Source organism: Monodelphis domestica, chromosome 2, assembly GCF_027887165.1.
Source record: "Monodelphis domestica isolate mMonDom1 chromosome 2, mMonDom1.pri, whole genome shotgun sequence".
Lineage (NCBI taxonomy): Eukaryota > Metazoa > Chordata > Mammalia > Didelphimorphia > Didelphidae > Monodelphis > Monodelphis domestica.
Window position 1 is genome coordinate 272,659,362 of NC_077228.1, and position 24,946 is coordinate 272,684,307.

Genomic DNA, 24,946 nt, shown 5'->3' on the forward strand with positions numbered 1-24,946 from the left:
TTGTTGATACCACGATGGTAGAAACAACTCAGGGCACTGGCCTGAGGGCTCCTCAGCACCAATTTCATCCTCAGTTGTGTCCTGAAACATATCTAGTACGATATATGTGCAGTTGCCTCTGTGCATATTACTGATGGCCTCATGCCACAGATTTAATTCTAAGCTAACAAAAGATAACGGGAACTCTCCCATTGCTGACTCCTTTCTCTTGAAAAGGAAAAATCCCTCACAGTTTGAGCCCCTTTCCTTAGCTGACAGCCCTATAATAACCCTCCCTTCTGTCTGATTTTTTTCAGACTCCCCAATAGAGCAAAAAGATGGAAGAGCCCTTGCTATCCAGGCCCTTGGTTTCTTCACTGTGTGGAATCCTCCCCTCCTTAGTGTTTAACTGTGGGTTAGTCTTGGGAAAAAGATTTTTTGCAATAACTCAAAAAAAGTTCTGAGGCAAATAGGTGGGTTTCTGACTTCCAGAGGCCTTTTCTACCTAGTCCTTATTGACTCCAGTGAAATGCTTTCCCTCTTGGGATAGACTCCTCTCTTACTGAGTGGTGACCGCCTGTACAGAACATAGGTGTTCTGGCTAGCCAATCCTTATGGGTTATATACAAGGGTAGGTTAACAAAGCAAGAATACCTGTCAGTTTGCCGAGTGCTATGGAAAGCTGTCCAAACCCAACAAATAGCGGCCAAGCCTATAGCTCCAGCACAGGAGCAAATAATTCTTTCTTGCAGCTCAGAGATTTATTGGTAAAAGGGCTTAGGCAGCTTGGTGTTCACATGCTTGGATCCTGCAGTCTTGGTGTCCCGGGTGCAGGGGGGAGGAAGAGATGTGCCTGTCATACCAACCACAGGTAAGAGACAAGAGCTCTCTTCTCTTCCATGCCCCACGCCACAGAATTCCACTCAAAATGTCAGGTAGAATCAACGCTTGCTTCCGCCTCTTGCGAAGTTAAAAGAATTTTTTTTAAGATGTTAGCATAATAGGGCCCAAACACTTGTTGGTTGTGATGGATCAAGGCTGAAAATTTCTGGCCTATCTCTGCCAGCTCCTCTTCAATAGGGGTGATGCCTCCAGGAAGGTCCCTCAGAGAAGGCTGTAGGCCTCGGACCAGGCAGCATTTGAGAAACAAACGGATCCGTTGATCTGCAAATATTGACAGACAGTGCGAATGTTCAAGGAGGGAAATCATTTTCACAGAAGGACATAGGAGCATGAGCATCAAAATGGTCAGCCCCCTACTCATCTGCTTAGGCAGCTAAGACATGCAGTTGGATTGGGTGATTTAGTTGTAGTTTGGTTTGATAAACAGATCAAAAACAGAGCAAATAGCAAGTTCTCAATTATTTAAAGGACTGATTTAAGTAGACACCAGTTTAACAAAGGAGCTCTGCTCTCAGTGAGTACCAACAAACATTTAGTATTCCTTAAGAACTGGGCCAAACTCCTGGAGATACAAGGAAAAAACAAAGAAAATAAAGCCTCATTTCCTGCCCTGAAGGAGCAATCATTTCAATGGCAAGTAGGCTAGTACAGCTGGTCTGGAAAGTGAACAGAATGGAGTAAAGGCAAAAGACTGGAAATGTAGGAACAGATCAGATTGCAAAGAGTTTTTTTAAAAGACAAATGAGGGACAGCTGGGTGGCTCAGTGGATAGACAGCCAGGCCTCAAGATAGGAGGTCCTGGGTTCAAATATGGCCTCAGGCACTTCCTAGCCATGTGATTCTGGGCAAGTCACTTAACCCCCATTGTCTAGCCCTTACCTCTCTTCTCTGCCTTGGAACCAATACTCAGTATCAATTCTAAGCCAGAAAGGTAAGGGTTAAAGAATGCCAAACAAGTTTCTACTGGATCCCAGAGATAGCAGAGACTCATTGGAGCTCACAGAGTAGACATTGAAATAAAAGTCAGATCTATACTTGGGACGCTAATTGCAGAAGTAATGCCTAAACTAGATAGACTGCCATATGAGAGGACAGAATAAGATGTCTAAGAAACGAAGAAGTAGAAATATGTGAGGTGAGAATGAAAAACTGAGGCATAAACCGAGGTGGCTAAGGTTGGTGGTGACCTCAACAGGAATAGGAAGTTGGGAAGAGGGGAGGGTTTGGGAGGAATGATAGCAAGTTCTGATTTGGACACAAGAGCTGGAGAGAGGCAATTGGAGATGTGAGATTGTTAAGTCAAGGAAGAAACTGGAGTTGGATATGGACATGCAGGACTCATCTGCATAGAGGAGAATCGAGAGTGGGACTCAGAATGAGGCCCAGGACAGAGCCTTGGAGGATTGATCATCAATGGGAATGACACGGATCAACAAGGGAGCCCACAAAGTAGTTGGGTAGGAGAACAGGGGAAAAGAAAAAAAAAGGCAGTATCAGGGAAACCCAGGGTGGAGAAACTATCCAGAAGAGGATGATTGGTCAAATGCAGCAGAGGTATCAGGACTGAGAAAAAAAAAATCTTCAATTTGGCATTCAGGAGATAGCTTGGCTGTTTCAGTTGAAGAAGGATGGAAAGCAAAATGCAAAGTTCAGAAGAGTGAGAGGATGTGAGGGCACTGGTTATAGATAGCTTTCTCAAAAGAGTTTAGCCATAAAGAGTATCAGATGATAACAGATGTCAAGTGAGGGTTCTCTAAGGGTGGAGGAAACATGGACATGTTTGTAGGCAGCTGAGAAGGATCCAGGAGAAAGATAAGAGCAGAGATGACAGGACAATTCATTGGCAACACTGGGAGGAAATGGGCTGGAGGGTGCATGCGGAGGGATTGCCCTGGCTATGAAGAAGGGTCACCTCTTCATGTAAAGTAAGAGTGGAAGAGATGGAGGAGAAGTTGTGTCAATGACATGCGAGAAAGAGAGAATGATCTTGTGATTAAGACAAGCTTGAGGCAAGACCTCAGCTGAGACAGTGTGGGATGCAGGGGGTGGGGAGGCTGTTCATGAAAGTCTGGAGAGAAGAGTTTCAGAACAGCCAGTGAGGAGAGAGGGGGCTAGCAACTCAAGGAGGAAGAGAATGTTTGCCTTCTTGCAATAACAACCCAATTGAGATTAGGTAACATGATACAAAATTCTAAATTCAATATTCAAGTTTTTCTAGCATCCTCAGATCAAATGTTTAGAGCCTGAAGGGAACCCTCAGGACCCCCTGGATTAAAGCTCATCTATCCAACCCCCTCATCTAGTGATGCTCTTGAGAGAAATAGGGAAGTTTGGAAGGAAAGATAACTTCTATTTTGTACACAGTAAGTTTGAGATGTCACTTCAAAATGTCTCATATGTAGTTTATCATATGGAATTAGCTCGCAGGAATAAGATTAGAGTGTGTATATAAGTATGCATATATATAAATTCAGGAGTCATCTAAATAGAGATGATGAGATAACCAGGAGAGTAAGACACAGAAAGTCAGAAAGGTCTGAACTCACCAGCAGTAAGCAGCAGAACTGGCATGGAAGCCTTGCCCTCCTGATTCCTGATCTAGTACTCTTCCACACAGGTTATAATTATCCTCATCTCTAGGACTAGCACACACAAGCTGGGCTGCAATTCTGGTCAGATAAAATCTGAAGGAATTCATTGCTTCTATTCTAGACTGGGGGAGATGTCTACTCAGAACAAATCCTTCAGTGAAGCAGCACAAGATTGTACCAGAGAAACACTGGGTGATGAGTTGGCAGAAAGAATGGACATGTAAATGAGAACGAATGGCCTGAACCAAATCATTTTAATGGTCTGGTTCCCAAAGAGCTGACAACAGACTCACACCTTCCATAAAAGACATCAACTTGGGGATGGGAGTTAATAAACAAATAATTCCCAATCATAGCTATCAGTCTAAAGTCTCTTGGTGCTGAGTGTGGAGAATGGCTGGGAAGACCAAAGGCAATCTGATGGATGTGGGACATAGTGTTTCATATGGAGCAAGTGCCATGCTATTTGGAAAGCCCTCATATCCACAGAGCAGAATGATTCTCTATGGGCAGCCTCAGCTTCAAAGCAGGACTTCCAAAACCACTGAATCTTACACATTTTAAATGGTTCTATGTCTATCTACTAGAGGTAGGGTATGTGCCTTTGCCCTCATGTGTCTCTCACCAATGATGCTGCGGACGCAGTTGTCCTCCTTGGCCACGCTATGGATCTGGCCTGACAGGGAAGTTATGCTCTCTTTGCTTAGGGCAGGAAGGTTCAGGTCCACAAAGGCCTGCTGTATTTCCTGAAGCACTTGGTCACTTATAGTCAGCAAAGCCTCATCGAGCCTGAATCATAAGAAACAGAAAGCCACCAATTTCTGAGTCTATGCCCTGTGTTAAATGCCTTACATAAAGAACCCTGCTGAAAAAAAAAATCCCAATCCCTCCCATCCAGAGGACATCGGTTGTGACAGATAAGGACAATGCAATAGGTCACAGTCAAGGTAACTGTCATAGAATTTTAGAACTAGAAGCAATAGCAGCCATAGTCCTCTGGAAGTCAGGGTACAGAGAGGTCAAGTGTTTTTCCCAAGGAGAACTCTAGGAATGCTCATCAGCTCTTGTGATTAGTTCCATAAGACTTGTTCATAGGTTTCCTTTTGAGTGTGCTTAGGTGGTTTCATTAGGACAGCGATCTGCATAAAGGGGAGTAACCCATCTCTACCAAGACTGACCCAATATTATCCACTGGACAGAGGACGAATCTCTTGATGTCCACTTTGAATGAAAATAATACTTTCATCCTCCAAAGAAGTAAAACAATAATTTCAAATGGCCTCTAAGAAAGAACTTTATGTGATGAAAAGTATTAACCATTCACTGACTTCCTGCTTTCTAAATATATCCCATCTGGAGAAGACTGAGATTTATGGTACTTACTTTGACTGATTTTCCTCCAACAGAACTCTGATTATTTGTTTCAGTTTATGTACAAACTGAGGTGAATTCATTAACTTAGTGCCACAGTAACTGTTGGCCACTAGCAGAACAGAGGCCAAAACGGTCAGTCGATTTAACTGGCATTGAATCTCCTGCAGCCGGGTCTTGTCCATCATCACAGTCTGATGAGATAGAAAACAGCCAGTTAGTCAGTCAGCATGGAAAGGACCTCATCTGAAACTCCTGACATCAAAGGGTAATGAAATGTTCCCACCAGCAGCCCTACCTCGGGGAATTCCTCATTGTTAGGATCCCACTGAAGAAGATTCATGTAAGCCTGGTTTAGCACGATTGAAGGGCTTATGATACAACTCTCTTTCATTGTCCCATCTGCAGGTGAAGAACTGATTTGGTCCGGAAGGTCATAGTTTGAAGGGGGTGTCATGACTTCAGCAGCTGCTTGGGTTAGCCACTTTGTGGTATGATCAAGGAAGTCTATAAGGAAACAAGATTTATAGTACTTTTAAGTGCTGTACACTGAATACATCATCAATAATGATTTGTGAAATTCTTTACTTTAAGTACTTAAGTAGTTGACTGCAATCTACCCTTCCCAGCAGGTAAGCTAGAAACTTTGTTCCTAGTGTAAAATAGCAGCCATTGTGCCCTGGAGGCATAAAACGAACCAGCAGTCACTACTGTCTTGCCCTGTCCTGCCCTCCATTCTTATACATACTGGGCATTTTCTGGAGAAGCTCTTGAAATTTGGCTCGTTCATATTGGATTGAGTGCTCCTGCAGATGTGGTCGTATGCTCTGGATGGTGAAGTTCACCATGTCCATTTTCATCAGGCCTAGAACATGGAATATCTCCCTGCCAAAAAAGAAATCAAAGTTAAGTCCGGGAGAGGAAACAGAAGACTAGAATAAGATGCCCTGGGATGCGTGTCATAGAATTTTAGAACTAGAAGCAGCCTTAGAGTTCATCCCTCCCTAATTCTTCAGTTTCTGGGTGAGGAGACTAAGGACCAAAGAGGTAGAGTAAACTTTCTTGTCCAAGATCACATGGCTAGTATATAGCAAAACTGGCATTAGAATCTATATTAAAAGACTTCCGGTTAAGATGGCGGCTTAGAGAAAGCTAAAGTTCAGATCTCTGGAAAACCCTTCCCGACCGATCTCAAACTATAAGCTCCTAAGGCGCCGAAATTCAAAACGATCAACAGCACAGACCCTGGGAACCCTCCTCCTGGACCTGGACCCGGATCAAAAGGTACGGCTCTCCTCAAAAGCCAGAACCCGAGATCCCTCGGACCTAAGGGGTAGGAGCGCAGAGTCCAAGGCTCCAGGAAGCTGCAGCCCTGCCCGGCTCAGAGAGCAGGGTCCTCGGAACAACAACCCTCAGGGCCTTCTATACCAGTCCCAGTGAAAGTCACTGCCTGGAGCAAGACAGCCTCAGGGGCTGGATCCTGCTATCCAAGTCTCAGTGAAAGTCCTTGCTTGGAGCTTGGGGAAGCTGCAGCCCATCCCCCCGCAGGCCGACAAAACAGCCTCACGGCCAGCGATTCTGAAGGCAACTTCCGGAAAGCAACGTGGTCCGACCCTTCCATTCCAGTTCCAGTGAGGCATATTCAGTTTCACCCAGGGAAAGCTCATAGAACCATCTGCCCAGGACTAAAGCCTCTGAACACCAGACAGAGATAAGAAAAGCTAATCCTCCACATTCAGAGATGGCAAACTCCACAGAAGCACAGAAGCCCCAAAATACCAAGAAAAATAAGAAGAAAGGGGCGACTTTGGACACATTCTATGGAGCCAAAATACAAAATACAGAGCAGATAGAAGAAGATATACAAGAAAATTCTCCAAAATCTTCCAAAGGAAATAGAAACTCTCTACAAACCCATGAAGAATTTGAATCAGAAATAACCAAAAAGATGGAAGCCCTCTGGGAGGAAAAGTGGGAAATAATGCAAAAGAAATTCACGCATCTACAAAACCAGTTTGACCAAACTGTAAAAGAAAACCCGGCTTTAAAGCAAGAACTAATAAAGCAAAGCCAAAACACCAAGAAATTAGAAGAGAACATAAAATATCTCACCGACAAGGTGATAGATCTGGAAAATAGAGGGAGAAGAGAAAATTTAAGAATAATTGGACTCCCAGAAAAGCCAGAAATAAACACCAAACTGGACATGGTGATACAAGATATAATCAAAGAAAATTGCCCAGAGATTCTAGAACAAGGGGGCAATACAGCCACTGATTGAGCTCACAGAACACCTTCTACACTAAACCCCCAAAAGACAACTCCCAGGAATGTAATTGCCAAATTCCAAAGCTATCAAACAAAAGAAAAAATCCTACAGGAAGCCAGAAAAAGACAATTTAGATATAAAGGAATGCCAATCAGGGTCACACAAGACCTTGCAAGTTCTACTCTGAATGATCGTAAGGCATGGAACATGATCTTCAGAAAGGCAAGAGAGCTGGGTCTCCAACCAAGAATCAGCTACCCAGCAAAACTGACTATATACTTCCAAGGGAAAGTATGGGCATTCAACAAAATAGAAGACTTCCAACTTTTTGCAAAGAAAAGACCAGAGCTCTGTGGAAAGTTTGATACCGAAAAACAAAGAGCAAGGAATACCTGAAAAGGTAAATATTAAGGAAAGGGGAAAAATGTTATCTTCTTCTTTTACTCAAACTCTCTTCTATAAGGACTACATTTATATCAATCCATGTATACTAACATGTGGGGAAAATGTAATGTATAAATAGGGGGTAAAGAAAGACCAAATAGAATAATGGTTCTCACACAAAGATTCACATGGGAAGGGGAGGGGAAGAAAACTCCTATAAGAAGGAGAGGAAGGGGGGGGGGGTTTACTTAAACCTCAATCTCAGGGAAATCAACTCTGAGAGGGAAAAACATCCAGATCCATTGGGATCTTGAATTCTATCTTACCCAACAAGGGTAAGGAGAAGGGAAAACCAAGGGGGGGAGGGGGAGAGGGAGAACAAAAAGGGAGGGAAAGAGAGGGGGGAGGGGGAGGGAAGAAAAAGGGAGGGACTAAAAAGGGAAACATCAAGGGAGGGGACAAGGGGGACTGATTCAAAGTAAATCACTGGACTAAAAGGTAGAGCCGAAGAAGAAAAGGTTAGAATTAGGGAAGGCTATCAAAATGCCAGGGAGTCCACAAATGACAATCATAACTTTGAACGTGAATGGGATGAACTCACCCATAAAACGTAGACGAATAGCAGAATGGATTAGAATCCAAAACCCTACCATATGTTGTCTTCAAGAAACACACATGAGGCGGGTTGACACCCACAAGGTCAGAATTAAAGGATTTAGTAAGACCTTCTGGGCCTCAACTGACAGAAGGAAGGCAGGAGTGGTAATCATGATATCTGATAAAGCCAATGCAAAAATAGACCTGATCAAAAGGGATAGGGAAGGTAATTATATTTTGTTAAAAGGGACTCTAGACAATGAGGAAATATCATTAATCAACATGTATGCACCAAATAATATAGCACCCAAATTTCTAATGGAGAAACTAGGAGAATTGAAGGAAGAAATAGACAATAAAACCATACTAGTGGGAGACTTAAACCAACCATTATCAAATTTAGATAAATCAAATCAAAAAATAAATAAGAAAGAGGTAAAAGAAGTGAATGAAATCTTAGAAAAATTAGAATTAATAGACATATGGAGAAAAATAAATAGGGACAAAAAAAATACACCTTCTCAGCACCACATGGCACATTCACAAAAATTGACCATACATTAGGTCACAGAAACATAGCACACAAATGCAAAAAATAATGAATGCAGCCTTCTCAGATCACAAGGCAATAAAAATAATGATTAGTAATGGTACATGGAAAACCAAATCTAAAACCAATTGGAAATTAAACAATATGATACTCCAAAACCGTTTAGTTAAAGAAGAAATCATAGAAACAATTAATAATTTCATCAAGGAAAATGACAATGGCGAAACATCCTTTCAAACCTTTTGGGATGCAGCCAAAGCGGTAATCGGCAAATTCATATCCCTGAAAGCTTATATTAACAAACAAGGGAGAGCAGAGATCAATCAATTAGAAATGCAATTGAAAAAACTCGAAAGCGATCAAATTAAAAACCCCCAGCAGAAAACCAAATTAGAAATCCTAAAAATTAAGGGAGAAATTAATAAAATCGAAAGTGATAGAACTATTGATTTAATAAATAAGACAAGAAGCTGGTACTTTGAAAAAACAAACAAAATAGACAAAGTACTGGTCAATCTAATTAAAAAAAGGAAGGAAGAAAAGCAAATTCACAGCATTAAAGATGAAAAGGGGGACAGCACCTCCAATGAGGAGGAAATTAAGGCAATCATTAGAAATTACTTTGCCCAATTATATGGCAATAAATACACCAATTTAGGAGAAATGGATGAATATATACAAAAATACAAACCTACTAGACTAACAGAAGAGGAAATAGAATTCTTAAATAATCCCATATCAGAAATTGAAATCCATCAAGCCATCAAAGAACTTCCTAAGAAAAAATCCCCAGGCCTGATGGATTCACCTGTGAATTCTATCAAACATTCAGAGAACAGTTAATCCCAATACTATACAAACTATTTGACATAATAAGCAAAGAGGGAGTTCTACCAAACTCCTTTTACGACACAAACATGGTACTGATTCCAAAACCAGGCAGGTCAAAAACAGAGAAAGAAAACTATAGGCCAATCTCCCTAATGAATATAGATGCAAAAATCTTAAATAGGATACTAGCAAAAAGACTCCAGCAAGTGATCAGAAGGATCATTCACCATGATCAAGTAGGATTTATACCAGGGATGCAGGGCTGGTTCAACATTAGGAAAACCATCCACATAATTGACCACATCAACAAGGAAACTAGCAAGAACCACATGATTATCTCAATAGATGCAGAAAAAGCCTTTGATAAAATACAACACCCATTCCTATTAAAAACACTAGAAAGCATAGGAATAGAAGGGTCATTCCTAAAAATAATAAACAGTATATATCTAAAACCAACAGCTAATATCATCTGCAATGGGGATAAACTAGATGCATTCCCAATAAGATCAGGAGTGAAACAAGGATGCCCATTATCACCTCTACTATTTGACATTGTACTAGAAACACTAGCAGTAGCAATTAGAGAAGATAAAGGAATTGAAGGCATCAAAATTGGCAAGGAGGAGACCAAGTTATCACTCTTTGCGGATGACATGATGGTCTACTTAAAGAATCCTAGAGATTCAACCAAAAAGCTAATTGAAATAATCAACAACTTTAGCAAAGTTGCAGGATACAAAATAAACCCACATAAGTCATCAGCTTTTCTATATATCTCCAACACAGCTCAGCAGCAAGAACTAGAAAGAGAAATCCCATTCAAAATCACCTTAGACAAAATAAAATACCTAGGAATCTACCTCCCAAGACAAACACAGGAACTATATGAACACAACTACAAAATACTCGCCACACAACTAAAACTAGACTTGAACAAATGGAAAAACATTAACTGCTCATGGATAGGACAAGCCAATATAATAAAAATGACCATCCTACCCAAACTTATTTATCTATTTAGTGCCATACCCATTGAACTACCAAAATACTTCTTCACTGATTTAGAAAAAACCATAACAAAGTTCATTTGGAAGAACAAAAGATCAAGGATATCCAGGGAAATAATGAAAAAAAACACATATGATGGGGGCCTTGCAGTCCCTGACCTAAAACTATATTACAAAGCAGCAGTCATCAAAACAATTTGGTACTGGCTAAGAAACAGAAAGGAAGATCAGTGGAATAGACTGGGGGAAAGCGACCTCAGCAAGACAGTATACGATAAACCCAAAGATCCCAGCTTTTGGGACAAAAATCCACTATTCGATAAAAACTGCTGGGAAAATTGGAAGACAGTGTGGGAGAGACTAGGAATAGATCAACACCTCACACCCTACACCAAGATAAATTCAAAATGGGTGAGTGACTTAAACATAAAGAAGGAAACCATAAGTAAATTGGGTAAACACAGAATAGTATACATGTCAGACCTTTGGGAGGGGAAAGGCTTTAAAACCAAGCAAGATATAGAAAGAATCACAAAATGTAAAATAAATAATTTTGACTACATCAAACTAAAAAGCTTTTGTACAAACAAAACCAATGTAACTAAAATCAGAAGGGAAACAACAAATTGGGAAAAAATCTTCATAGAAACCTCTGACAAAGGTTTAATTACTCATATTTATAATGAGCTAAATCAATTGTACAAAAAATCAAGCCATTCTCCAATTGATAAATGGGCAAGGGAAATGGATAGGCAGTTCTCAGATAAAGAAATCAAAACTATTAACAAGCACATGAAGAAGTGTTCTACATCTCTTATAATCAGAGAGATGCAAATCAAAACAACTCTGAGGTATCACCTCACACCTAGCAGATTGGCTAACATAACAGCAAAGGAAAGTAATGAATGCTGGAGGGGATGTGGCAAAGTAGGGACATTAATTCATTGCTGGTGGAGTTGTGAACTGATCCAACCATTCTGGAGGGCAATTTGGAACTATGCCCAACGGGCGACAAAAGAATATCTACCCTTTGACCCAGCCATAGCACTGCTGGGTCTGTACCCCAAAGAGATAATGGACACAAAGACTTGTACAAAAATATTCATAGCTGCGCTCTTTGTGGTGGCCCAAAACTGGAAAACGAGGGGATGCCCATCAATTGGGGAATGGCTGAACAAACTGTGGTATATGTTGGTGATGGAGTACTATTGTGCTAAAAGGAATAATAAAGTGGAGAAGTTCCATGGAGACTGGAACAACCTCCAGGAAGTGATGCAGAGCGAGAGGAGCAGAACCAGGAGAACATTGTACACAGAGACTAATACACTGTGGTATAATCGAACGTAATGGACTTCTCCATTAGTGGCGGTGTAATGTCCCTGAACAACTTGCAGGGATCCAGGAGAAAAAACACCATTCATAAGCAAAGGATAAACTATGGGAGTGGAAACACCGAGAAAAAGCAACTGCCTGAATACAGCGGTTGAGGGGACATGACAGAGGATAGACTCTAAATGAACACTCTAATGCAAATACTATCAACAAAGCAATGGGTTCAAATCAAGAAAACATCTAATACCCAGTGGACTTACGCGTTGGCTATGGGGGGTGGGGGGGAGGAAAAGAAAATGATCTATGTCTTTAACGAATAATGCCTGGAAATGATCAAATAAAATATATTAAAAAAAAAAAAGAAGAGAGGTAAGGGCTAGGCAATGGGGGTTAAGTGACTCACCCAAGGCCAATCCCATACCAGAAGCTCTAGTCTCTAGGCATTTTTTTAAATTGAAGTTTGCAAAATGCTTTAAATGCAATAATCTTGTTGGAGCAAAAAAAAAAAAGAATCTATATTAAAACATTATAAAGTTTAATAACTACCAATAAAAATAATCGACCCACACCAAACTCTGAGCCTTTAACAAAGTAGAACCAAATGAATTGAGCAATGAAAACATATATAGGTCTGAAGAAGAGTACTTTCCATTACAGCATAATACTTCTCAAAAAATCACATTCCTAATTAGATTCTTTTTTGTTGCTCACTCATTTCATTTGACTCTTCAAGGCCCTATCTCTCAGCAGAGATATTGGAGAGGTTTGCGATTTCCATCTTCAGTTCATTTTACTGATGAGAAACTAAGGCAAGCCAGGTAAAGTAACTTGCCCAGGGTCATATTCACCTAGAAAGTATGTCAGGCTAGATTTGAACTCAGGTCTTCCCTGACTCTAGACCCAGCACTCCACTGTGCCACCTAGCTGCTCAAAGGAAGAATTTGAATTAGAAATTACTTGTCCAAGCTCACATGGCTAATAAAGGGTAGAGCTAGGCTTTATGACTCTACTGTTGCCTCCGAGGAATACCCTAAAGGCACATTAATAATACAAAACTAGAGGAGAAAGCTGAGTCCAGGTACTACTTCTTTCTCAATCATCATGAGGTCAATGTTTAGCAAACTGCCAGCTGTTCTAAAAAAGTCATCATGAGACCCAGAACCCTGGCAAGAAAAAAAGTTAATAGTGTAAATAAATATTTACATTCTCTGAAGCTGAATTTGAACTCAGGTCTTCCTGACTCCAGGCCTGGTGCTCTACCCACCTTTCCACCTCACCAAAGAATTAGATTCTACCCTGGGCTTATTGGAAATATGAACTTGGGGGAGGCAGAGTCAAGATGGCGGCATAGAAGCAGCAAAAGTTCAGACCTCTGAAAACCCTTCCTTACCAATTACAAACTGAATGCTCCTAGGGGACTGAAAATCAAACCTAACAACAAGACAGAGCCAAGGAACCCTCCTGCTGGACTCAATTCAAAAGGTATGCCCCCACCCAAAAGCCGGAATCTGAGAACACTCTGGTTTAAAGGGAAGGCAGAAGGAAGGTCCCAGGACCCTTCCCCACCCCCCCAACCTAGAGCACTAAGCCTCCAGTGACAGAGGGAAACTCTGGGCAGGCAAAGGCACTGATATAGAGGGTGTACCTTGCAGGCAGGGCTGTGTCAGGCTCATAGCATTGAACACAGGCAGCGGGGAAGGAGCTGGAGAGGGAGCGCAGAGTGGGCAGCCTAGTCAGAGCAGCAACCTTCCAGAAGGTTTTGGCCTCAGAGCACATCCAACCCAACCCAGCTGAACTTAATCCCATCAAAAGTCTTCAGAGGTCAGGGAAGCTCCAACTCCAACATCCCTCCCCCACAGACTGCACTGAGACATCTGACAAAGCTCCAAGAGGGGAGACTGACAGAAAGTCCCAAAACCAAAAAATGAGAGGAGCAAGAGCACAGACAAATACAGGGAGTAAAGAAGAGGTAAATATGAGCAAACAACAGAAAAATAAGAAAGAAATTACAATCGACAACTTTTGTACAGGCAATGAACAAAGAACAAATGGAACAGTGGAGGAGGCAAATGATAAATCAGAAATCCCAGCGAATTGGATACAGGCTTTGGAAGAACTCAAAATGCAATTCAAAACACAATTAAGAGAGACTGAAGACAACTGGGAAAAGAATTTAAAAACTAAGATAAGTCATCTGGAAATAGAAAATAGTGCCTTGAAAGCCAAAATCAACAAGCTTGAAAATGAGGCAAAGGAGATGAAAGATGAGGCAAAGAAGATGAAAGATGAGGCAAAGGAGATGAGAGATGAAGTAAAGAGAATGAAAGATGACCTCCAAAGAAAATCAGGCCAGAAGGAGAAAGATGATCAAAAAGCCAGGGATGAAATCCAGTCTTTGAGAACCAGAATACAACAACTAGAATTAAGTGATCTCACAAGGCAGCAGGACACTATAAAACAAAACGAAAAGAATGAAAAAATTGAGGAAAATATGAAGCATCTCATTCACAAAACAGAGGATTTAGAAAATTATTTGAGGAGGGACAATTTAAGAATCATTGGTCTACCAAAAGACCATGACAAAAGAAAAAGCCTGGACACAATACTACAGGAAATTATTCAAGAAAACGGCCCTGATATTCTAGAACAAGAGGGAAAAGTGGAGATTGAAAGAATCCACAGATCACCTCCTGTACTTAATCCCCAACTGATAACACCCAGGAAAGTTATAGCCAAATTCAAGAACTATCAGACCAAATAAAAGATATTACAAGCTGCCAAGAAGAAGTCATTCAGATACCATGGAACCACAGTGAGGATAACACAGGATCTGGCTGCATCCACACTGAAGGACCGAAAGGCATGGAATATGATATTCTGGAAAGCAAGGGAACTCAGTCTACAACCAAGAATCAACTACCCAGCAAAACTGACTTATATTCTTACAGGGGAAAATATGGTCATTCAACAAAACAGAAGAATTCCGAGAATTTGTAAAGACCAGACCTGAATAGAAAATTTGATGCCCAAGCACAGAACTCAAGAGAATCCTCAAAAGGTAATTAAAAAAGGAAAAAAGAAAAACAAAACAAAACAAAAACTTTTTTAAAGGGACTCAATAAGTTAAAATGATATATATCCCTATAAGAAAAGAGGTCATTGGTAACTCTTAAAAATTGTTATTTTCAACTGGGCAGCTAGAAGAATTACACTTAGAGGGAACAGTGACAAACTGTATAGGATGAAATGATAAGACATAAATAGATATATAGATATATGTATGCATAAATACATATACGTGTGTGTGTGTATATATATATATATATATATATATATATATATATATATATATAACTAGAACTAAAAAAAGAGATTAATACTAAAAGAAATGGGAAAAGAAACAAAGAAGCTCATGGTGGGAGTGGGGAGAACATCAATATACTGGAAGGGTAAAGAGGTTGGAGATAGGAAATACTCAACTCTTATGTGCTTTGAAACTGACCCAAAGAAGGAAGAACAATCCAATCCATTGGGGCAGAGAATAGATTTGCCCCCTATAGGGGAGTAGAAGGGTAACAAACAGACTGGTGGGGAGGGAAGCAGTTCAAGGGAGGGAGAAGGTGCGGGAGTAGTTTTAGAAAGACTGCAGGGAAAATAAGGGGGGGAATAAGAAGGGAGGGAAGTACAAAGGGAAGTAAAATAAGGGGGACTTATTAAAAACAAGCATTGGTGTAGAAGGAAATAGTGAAAGAAGAAAAGGTAGGACCAGGAATAGAAATCAAAATGCTGGGAAATACACAGCTAGTAATCATAACTCTGAATGTGAATGGAATGAACTCACCCATAAAATGCAAGTAAATAGCAGAATGGATTAGAATCCTAAATTCTACCATATGCTGTCTACAAGAAACACACATAAGGAAGGTAGATACACAAAGGGTGAAAGTAAGAGGATGGAGCCAAATCTATTGGGCATCAACTGATAAAAAGAAGGCAGGAGTCACAATCATGATATCTGACGAAGCCAAAGTAAAAAGAAATCTAATTAAAATAGATAGGGAAGGTAATGACATCCTGATCAAAGGCAATATAGACAATGAGGAAATATCAGCACTCAACATGTATGCACCAAATGGCATAGCATCCAAATTTCTAAAGGAGAAACTAGTAGAGCTCAAGGATGAAATATATAGAAAAACCATACTCGTGGGAGACCTGAACCTTCCTCTATCCTAACTAGAAAAATCAAACCAAAAAATTAATAAGAAAGAGTTAGGAGAAGTGAATGAAATCTTAGAAAAATTAGAGTTAGTAGATATGTGGAGAACAATAAATAGGGACAAAAAGGAATACACCTTCTTTTCAGCAACACATGGTACATTCACAAAAATTGACCATGTATTAGGGCATAAAAACATTGCAAACAAGTGCAAAAGACAGAAATAATAAATGCAACCTTCTCAGATCACAATGCAATGAAAATAATAATTAGTAAGGGTACATGGAGAGGTAAATCAAAAATTAATTGGAAATTAAACAATACAATTCTCCAAAACCAGTAAAGAACAAATCATAGAAACAATTAATAACTTCATTGAAGAAAATGACAATGACGAGACATCCCTTCAAACTCTATGGGATGCAGCCAAAGCAGTACTCAGGGGGAAATTTATATCCTTGAGTTCATATATTAACAAATTAAGGAGGGCAGATGTCAATGAATTGGGCATGCAAATTAAAAAACTAGAAAGTGAACAAATTAAAAATCCTCAGATGAAGACTAAATTAGAGATCCTAAAAAATCAAAGGAGAAATTAATAAAATTGAAAGTCAAAGAACTATTGATTTAATAAATAAGACTAGAAGCTGGTACTATTAAAAAACAAATAAAATGGACAAAGTACTGGTCAGTCTAATTAAAAAAAGAAAAAAAAACAAATTGACAGTATCCAAGATGAAAAGGGAGACCTCACCTCTAACGAAGAAGAAATTAAGGCAATCATTAAAAACTATTATGCCCAATAATATGGCAACAAATATGGCAATCTAGGTGATATGGATGAATACTTACAAAAATATAAATTGCCTAGACTAACAGAGGAAGAAATAGATTACCAAAACAACCCCATATCAGAAAAAGAAATTGAACAAGCCATCAAAGAACTCCCTAAGAAAGTCTCCAGGTCCAGATGAATTCACAAATGAATTCTATCAGACATTCAAAGAACAACTAATCCCAATATCATACAAACTATTTGACAGAATAAGCAAAGAAGGAGTTCTACCAAATTCATTTTACGACACAAATATGGTACTGATCCCAAAGCCAGGCAGGTCAAAAACAGAGAAAGAAAACTACAAACCAATCTTCTTAGTAGATGCAAAAATCTTAAATAGGATACCTGCAAAAAGACTCCAGTAAGTCATCACAAGGGTTATTCACTATGACCAGGTAGGATTCATACCAGGAATGCAAGGATGGTTCAATATTGGGAAAACCATCCACATAATTGACCATATTAACAAGCAAACTGACAAAAATCACATGATTATCTCAATAGATGCAGAAAAAGCCTTTGATAAAAATACAACACCCATTCCTATTGAAAACACTAGAAAGCATAGGAATAGAAGGGTCATTCCTAAAAATAATAAACAGTATATATCTAAAACCATCAGCCAACATCATCTGCAATGGGGATAAACTAGAAGCTTTCCCAATAAGATCAGGAATGAAACAAGGATGCCCATTATCACCTCTATGATTTAACATTGTACTAGAAACACTAGCAGTAGCAATTAGAGAAGAAAAAGAAATTGAAGGTATTAAAATTGGCAATGAGGAGACCAAGCTATCACTCTTTGCAGATGACATGATGGTCTACTTAAAGAATCCTAGAGAATCAACCAAAAACTAGTTGAAATAATCAACAACTTTAGCAAAGTTGCAGGATACAAAATAAACCTACATAAGTCATCAGCATTTCTATATATCTCTAACCCATTTCAGCAGCAAGAATTAGAAAGAGAAATTCCATTTAAAATCACCCTAGACAATATAAAATTCTTGGGAATCTATCTGCCAAGACAAACACAGGAACTATATGAACACAACTACAAAATACTGTCCACACAATTAAAACTAGATCTAAACAATTGGAAAAACATTGATTGCTCATGGATGAGACGAGCTAACATAATAAAAATGACAATCCTACCGAAGTTAATTTACTTATTTAGTACCATATCCATTGAACTACCAAAAACCTTTTTTACTGAATTAGAAAAAAAAACATAAAGTTCATTTGGAAGAACAAAAGATCAAGGATATCCAGGGAAATCATGGGGAAAAAAATGAAACAAAAAATGAAGCAAGGTGACCTTGCAGTCCCAGATCCCAAACTATACTATAAAGCAGTGGTCATCAAAACAATTTGGTACTGGTTAAGAGACAGAAAGGAGGATCAATGGAATAGACTTGGGGTCTATTCCATATAGATTTATATTCCATATAAATGACCTCAGCAAGACAGTCTATGATAAGCCCAAAGATACCAGTTTTGGGGACCAAAACCCACTATTTGATAAAAACTGCTGGGAAAATTTGAAAACAGGATGGGAGAGATTAGGTTTGGATCAACATCTCACACTCTACACCAAGATAAACTCAGAATGGGTGAATGACCTGAATATAAAGAAGGAAACTATAAGCAAATTAGGTGAACACAGAATAGTATACTTGTCAGATCTTTGGGAAAGGAAAGACTTTAAAAGCCAGCAAGAGCTAGAAAAAAATCACAAAATATAAAATCAATAATTTTGATTACATCAAATTAAAAAGATTTTGTACAAACAAAACGAATGCATCCAAAATTAGAAGGGAAGCAACAAATTGGGAAACAATCTTCATTACAAAAACCTCTGACAAAGGTCTAATCACTCAAATTTATAAAGAGCTAAACCAGTTGTACAAAAAATCAAGACATTCTCCAATTGATAAATGGGCAAGGGACATGAATAGGCAATTTTCAGTTAAAGAAATCAAAAGTATTAATAAGCACATGAAAAAGTTTTCTAAATCTCTTATAATCAGAGAGATGCAAATCAAAACAACTCTGAGGTATTACCTCACACATAGCAGATTGGCTAACATGACAGCTATGGAAAGTAATGAATGCTGGCAAAGTCGGGACACTAATGCATTGCTGGTGGAGTTATGAATTGATCCAACCATTCTGTAGGGCAATTTGGAACTATGTGCAAAGGGCAATAAAATACTGTCTGCCCTTTGATCCAGCCATAGCACTGCTGGGTTTGTACCCCAAAGAGATAATAAGGAAAACAACATGTACAAGAATATTCATAGCTGCGCTCTTTGTGGTGGCCAAAAATTGGAAAATGAGGGGATGCCCTTCAATTGGGGAATGGCTGAACAAAGTGTGGTATATGTTGGTGATGGAATTCTATTGTGCTCAAGGGAATAATAAAGTGGAGGAATTCCATGGGAACTAGAACAACCTCCAGGAATTGATGCAGAGTGAGAGGAGCAGAATCAGGAAAACATTGTACACAGAAACTGATACACTGTGGAACAATCCAATGTAATAGACTTCTCCATTAGTGACAATGCAATGGATCCTGAACAACTTGGAGAATCTATGAGAAAAACCACTATCCACATCCAGAGGAAACACTGTGGGAGTTAAAACATCGAAGGAAAACAACTGCTTGATTACATGGGTCGAGGGGATATGGTTAGGGATGTAGACTCTGAATGAATATCCTAGTGTAAATAACAACATGGAAATGGGTTCTGATCAAGGACACAAGTAACACCCAATGAAATTGGGAGTTGGCTGCAGGAAGGGTGGGTGGAGGTGGGAGGGAAGGAAATAATGTGATTATTATAACCAAGGAATAATGTTCTAGATTGACTAAATAAACTAATTCAAATGGGAAAAAAATTTTTAAAAAAGGAAATATGAACTTGAAATACATCAAGTGTGAGACCTTTGTTTTTCCATCCCCCAAATGGGGACAACTGCTGTTTCTTCCTATTCATAGGATTTGTATTTCCATAAAGGAGAAGGTATGAATGAAAAGTGCCTCTAGTTCTCTGGAAGGCATTTATATATATTCTATCACATTCACAAGGGGCACAGAGAATTTAATTGACTATTTCAGGAGTCATTGTTTTTGTCTGTGTAAGTATTCTCTATCAACACAGATCACAGCCCTTTTCAGGCCATGTTGGCAAAGGCATGGGACGTGTGCCTGGGCAGCAGGGCCCCTCCACCCAGCAGCCCAATGGGGAGTGCTTCCTCCCTCCTGTCTAGGGTGATGGGAGGGAGGTCACAGGCAGTGCAAAGGTCCAGTTTGGGCATGTGATCTCTAAAAGGCTTCCACCACTGCCATAAAGGAAGTCTGTAGGAATTGCTATGACTCAAAAAGAAATCACTCTCCCCAGGCCACAGATAAGTCTCTCTCCATTTAGCTGGGCTGGTCCTGAGATAAATTTATTGAGCTCTGGGTCAGTTTAGGCTGTAAGGGCCTGCCTGAGCTGTCGCCCCTCCCAAGCCACCACCTGCATTGGTAGAAGACTTGAGTGAAAGATCTATCAAACAAGGGCAAAAAAAAGAGCATCCTTTCCTTGAAAATAAAAGCCAGAACTTTAAACTCACTGGGCTTTTAAATGAGTTTTTCTGAGGTACACAGGTTGGTATGACCATTGCTGTTTTGCATCAGGGACTTTAGTTGAGGATTCTCTCTACTCTGACAAAGAAAAATGAATTTTAATCAGGCCTGGAGAATGTAATTAGTGTGACCTGTGAACATTTCCCTGGCCCAGGGCACTGGGCTGCTTTCTGAGGCCAGTGCATCTACCTCAGGAGCTGCACAGGGTCTGATATGTTCTCGAGTTTCTGAATCTCTTCATCTCGGACTGGCGCACAAAGCATTGTCATCATGCTCAGAAGGTAGGTGGAGAGATGAGAGACATCCAATGCTCCATGGTCAGCTTCCTGCTTGAGGAGCTCCATATCCATCACTTCTTCAATCTGGTTTTTTAGACGGTTCTGGCGAGGTAGGAGCAGTGATAATAAAATCTGCCCAGGAAAGAGAATCCAATTGGTTTCGTGACTGCTTAGCAAATCAGAACTTCTTCACAGAGCTATAGATCTTTAATTAATGCCAATCCTTCCTATACCTAGGGAATACCCAGAAATCTCGGGACTTCCTGGAGAGTATTCCCTATCCTCCACCCCTTAACTGATTCTATTTAGAGCAGGTATTCTTAACTCTTTTGTGAACCCCTTTGGTAGCCAAGGGAAGCCCTTTCCAAAAGGGCTTTCTGCATTTTTAAGTGCATAGAACATAATTACAGGATTATAAAGGAAATCATTATTCTAACAATTTAACAATAACAATAACAATGAAAAACAGGATTATAAAAGAAATTCAAATCTACTGAAATATAGTTACTTAAATATTTTTTTAAACAAGTTCACACACCTCAGGTTAAGAACTCCTGACAGAGAGGGCAGCTAAGTGCCTCCATGGACAGAGAGCCAGGTCTAGAGACAGGAGGTCTTGGGTTCAAATATGACCTCAGACACTTCCTAGCTGTGTGGCCTTGGGTGAGTCACTTAACCACATTGCCTAGTCCTTACACTCTTCTGTCTTGGAACCAATATACAGTATTGATTCTAAAGCAGAAGATAAAGGTTAAAAACAACAACAAAAAAAAAAACCCAAAACCCTGTCTCTCAATAGACAACAAGCATTTAGCCAACACTGTTTGTATGTGTCAGATCTCATCCTTGTTTCCATCTAAAGAACCTGGTAGAATCCATTGAACTTTATGGATCAATAAATAATTGTTCAATTTTGAACTGAAAACATTATATCACATGTGTATATATATATTGATATTCTACTGGTTTGAGGACTCTATCACCAAATACTTGAACCAATGCAGGGAGACAACCCACCACCATCCTCACCTCCTTGATTTCTTTCAGAAGCTGCAAAACATAAGAATAATCTGGAGGAGTAGCTGACAGCTGTTCTCGTAGATGATCCCAGAAAGCATTTTGCATTGTTTCCTTAATCTTGCTTTCCAGGCTACAAGAGGATAAATGAATAATTAAAAAAAATTTTTATCAATCAGCAAGAACTTATCAAGTCCCTCCGATAGAAGGACACCATTGTGATTCCTATGAGCATCTTCCAAAGGTCAGTCAGGTTTCAGGTGAAGACAACCTAAAGGGTTCTTTTTTGAGGTAAGGATTTGTCTATTTGCTCTGTTTCAATAAACTCGCACCTGCAATCAGAATGATCCTCTCTCTGAGGATGCAATGACTTATCCCTTTTAAAATTTTTTTCTCTACCTTTCCATTATTAACACTCAATAGTGGAGGTGTGTTACCAAAACAAATGAAAATCTGGTGTCACCATTTTGTTCTTCCTTCCCTCTCCCCCCACACCCATCAAACACCATTTTCCCTGGAATTTCACCTCTAGCTGCTTCCCTCTTCAGTTGGGCCCTTTTGCTGACTTCGAGAAGCAGCAGCCCATACGGAGGATTGATTTGGAACTCCAGGGTCAGTGAAGGCAGGGAGGGAACAAAGAATGTGCAGGTATCAGCCTGGAAATTTCAATAAAGCCTTATTTAGTACCCCAGGGGGATTGTGTTTGGCACAGTCCTCTTACACATGTCCAGTTTGACCTACATTAACTACTCTAGTCTGGACAAGTCAGTCTTTCATTTTCTTGTGAAGACCTAAAAAAAGGTCAAAGGGCAGGCAAAATGAAGAAATTCCAAAATTTGCTAATACTTTTATATGAAATGAAAAAAATATGGAAAATATTGGTAATATGATAGTGAAATTAATACCCATTGACTTTTTTTAACCCTTACCTTCCCTCTTAGACTCAATATTGTGTGTTGGTTCCAAGGCAGAAGATTAGTAAGAGCTGGGCAATGGGGGTCAAGTGACTTGCCCAGGGTCACACACCTTCTATCTGAAGTCACATTTGAACCCAGGACCTCTGTCTCCAGGATTGGCTTTCAATACACCTAGCATACAATGAAATAAACTGCCAAAATAAAAGTATTCTGGAGGTTCAAACCTGACCTCAGACTCTTCCTCACTGTGTGACCCTGGGCAAGTCACTTCACCCCATTGCCTAGCCCTTACCATTCTTCTGCTTTGGAACCAATACACAGATTGATTCTAAGATAGGAGGTAAGGATTTTTTAAAATGAATCTTCTGGGGGTTAAAGGCATTTAGCTATTATCTATTATCAAAATTCTAATTTGTAACATCATTTTAGGGTGATTTATGAAACAAAGGATTTCACTGGAATCTCAGATTATAAGTAGAGCTGGCAACACCACTGTCAGAAAAATAATCTATTTTTAATAGGTGCATGCTGTTAGATCTATAGTCAATTAAAAAAGTAAATGTGAAACTGCTAGGGAGTTACTTCCTCAGGGTCTGTCTGAGAAATCTGAAATTGACATGCCTTATTAACTAATAACTGGAATTCCAAAATGTAAACTCCCTCAGTAATAATATTAGTTTAATCTTGGTTAATATTTCTTCAGGACTTTAATACCAATAATTACATACAAGCTCTAATGATATCTTTTTCTGTTTGAATAAAATTTAAATTCATGCTATGAAATAAAGAAAAACTTTGAATTTGGTCCAAAGGAGTCTGTCCCATATATGTATCAGGGAGAGAGAAATAGATGAACTTTGAGAGCATCTACCTATCTGGAGAGAAGTCAATCTGTTCCATGTGGAAATCCTGGTTCACCACAATTTCATGTGCAATGCTCATCTTGGAAACTCCATTAAATGCATCCATCAGCTCTGCTACAGAAAGAATTTGTGGAGAACTACCTGGAAAAAAGAGCCGTAGCAATCCACATTGAATTTACACAACATTAAAATAGTATTCAAGAAAACTACTCAGTCCTGTAGGTCCCAAATTTAGATTGGTAAAGCAATCTTCCACAGGCTAGCTAAACAAAATATCATATTGAAAATTCTGACAGGATAGAGACCTTTCTCAACTCTAATGCCTTTTGTCAGTGTTGACAACTTAGTGTGGGAGTATAATGTGGAGAATAATGCTAATTTATGTTCAGTCTTTGAATACAGAATCAGAGCATTTTGGAGTTGAAAGGGCCTGTCGTACAGCCCATTCCGGAAACAGAATCCCCACAACATCATACCTGATAAGTAGTCATCCAGAATTGATGATCTCTAAGAGAAAAAGCACACTTTGTACACTACCTCCAAAGGCATTCCACTTTGGGATAGCTCAAATTCCTAAGAAGTTTTTCCTTACCCCAAGCCTCAATTGCCCCACAATGACATGACACATTCCACATGACAGCCTTTCAAATACATGAAGACAGCTTTTGTGTGTGTGGTTTCCCCCAACCCCCGAGCATTCTCTTCTCCAAGCTAAACATTCCTAATTCCTCCAACTAGTTCTCATGTGACATGACCTTTTGTACCAATCTGTAGCCCAGTAGATAAAGCATCAGGCCCGGAGTCAGGAAAATTCTTCCCCAAGTTCAAATCTGTTCTCAGGCACTTACTAGCTGCGTAACCCCTGGCAAGTCACTTAACCCTTATTTGCCCCAGACATGTAAAATGGGGGCACAATGGAAAAGGCAATGGAAAACCACTACATAGAGTAAGACATGATTAAATGAACAATGACAAAAATTATACACTGGTGACTGAAAAATAGATCTTTGGATTTGGTAGGGGAAGGTTGAGGTCCCCCACTAGTATGATTTTACTATATATTTCCTCCTTAAGCTCATTTAGTTTCTTCTTTAAAAATCTGGATGCTGTACCATTTGGTACATAATGTTTAGTATTAATATTACTTCATTGTTTATAGTATCTTTTAGCAAGATATAATTTCCTTCCTTATCTCTTTGAATCAGATCAATTTTTCTTTAGTTTTGTCTGATATCATGATTGCTACTCCATTTTTTTCACTTTAGAAGATGCATAATAAATTCCACTCCAGTCTGTTACCTTTAATCTGTGTGTATCACTCTGCCTCAAATGTGTTTCTTGTAAACAGTATATAGTAGGA

General features: G+C 39.4%; 1 protein-coding gene across 2 annotated transcripts in view; it reads right to left on the reverse strand.

The window, feature by feature from the left end:
* Nucleotides 1–718: 718 nt before the first annotated feature.
* Nucleotides 719–24,946, reverse strand: part of TCP11 (t-complex 11) — a 41,003-nt gene continuing 16,775 nt past the window's right edge. Inside the window, exons 3-10 of one of the 2 annotated variants that reach the window (XM_007483714.3) lie at nucleotides 23,595–23,727; nucleotides 21,819–21,939; nucleotides 20,701–20,921; nucleotides 5,593–5,729; nucleotides 5,143–5,351; nucleotides 4,857–5,038; nucleotides 4,099–4,262; nucleotides 719–1,143 (exon numbers count right to left, since the gene is read on the reverse strand). In XM_007483714.3, coding sequence (XP_007483776.1) covers nucleotides 911–1,143; nucleotides 4,099–4,262; nucleotides 4,857–5,038; nucleotides 5,143–5,351; nucleotides 5,593–5,729; nucleotides 20,701–20,921; nucleotides 21,819–21,939; nucleotides 23,595–23,727 — 1,400 coding nt within the window. In that variant the 3' untranslated portion in view covers nucleotides 719–910. The remainder of the gene's footprint in view (nucleotides 1,144–4,098; nucleotides 4,263–4,856; nucleotides 5,039–5,142; nucleotides 5,352–5,592; nucleotides 5,730–20,700; nucleotides 20,922–21,818; nucleotides 21,940–23,594; nucleotides 23,728–24,946) is intronic. The other variant, XM_007483715.3, reaches the window with a different exon arrangement.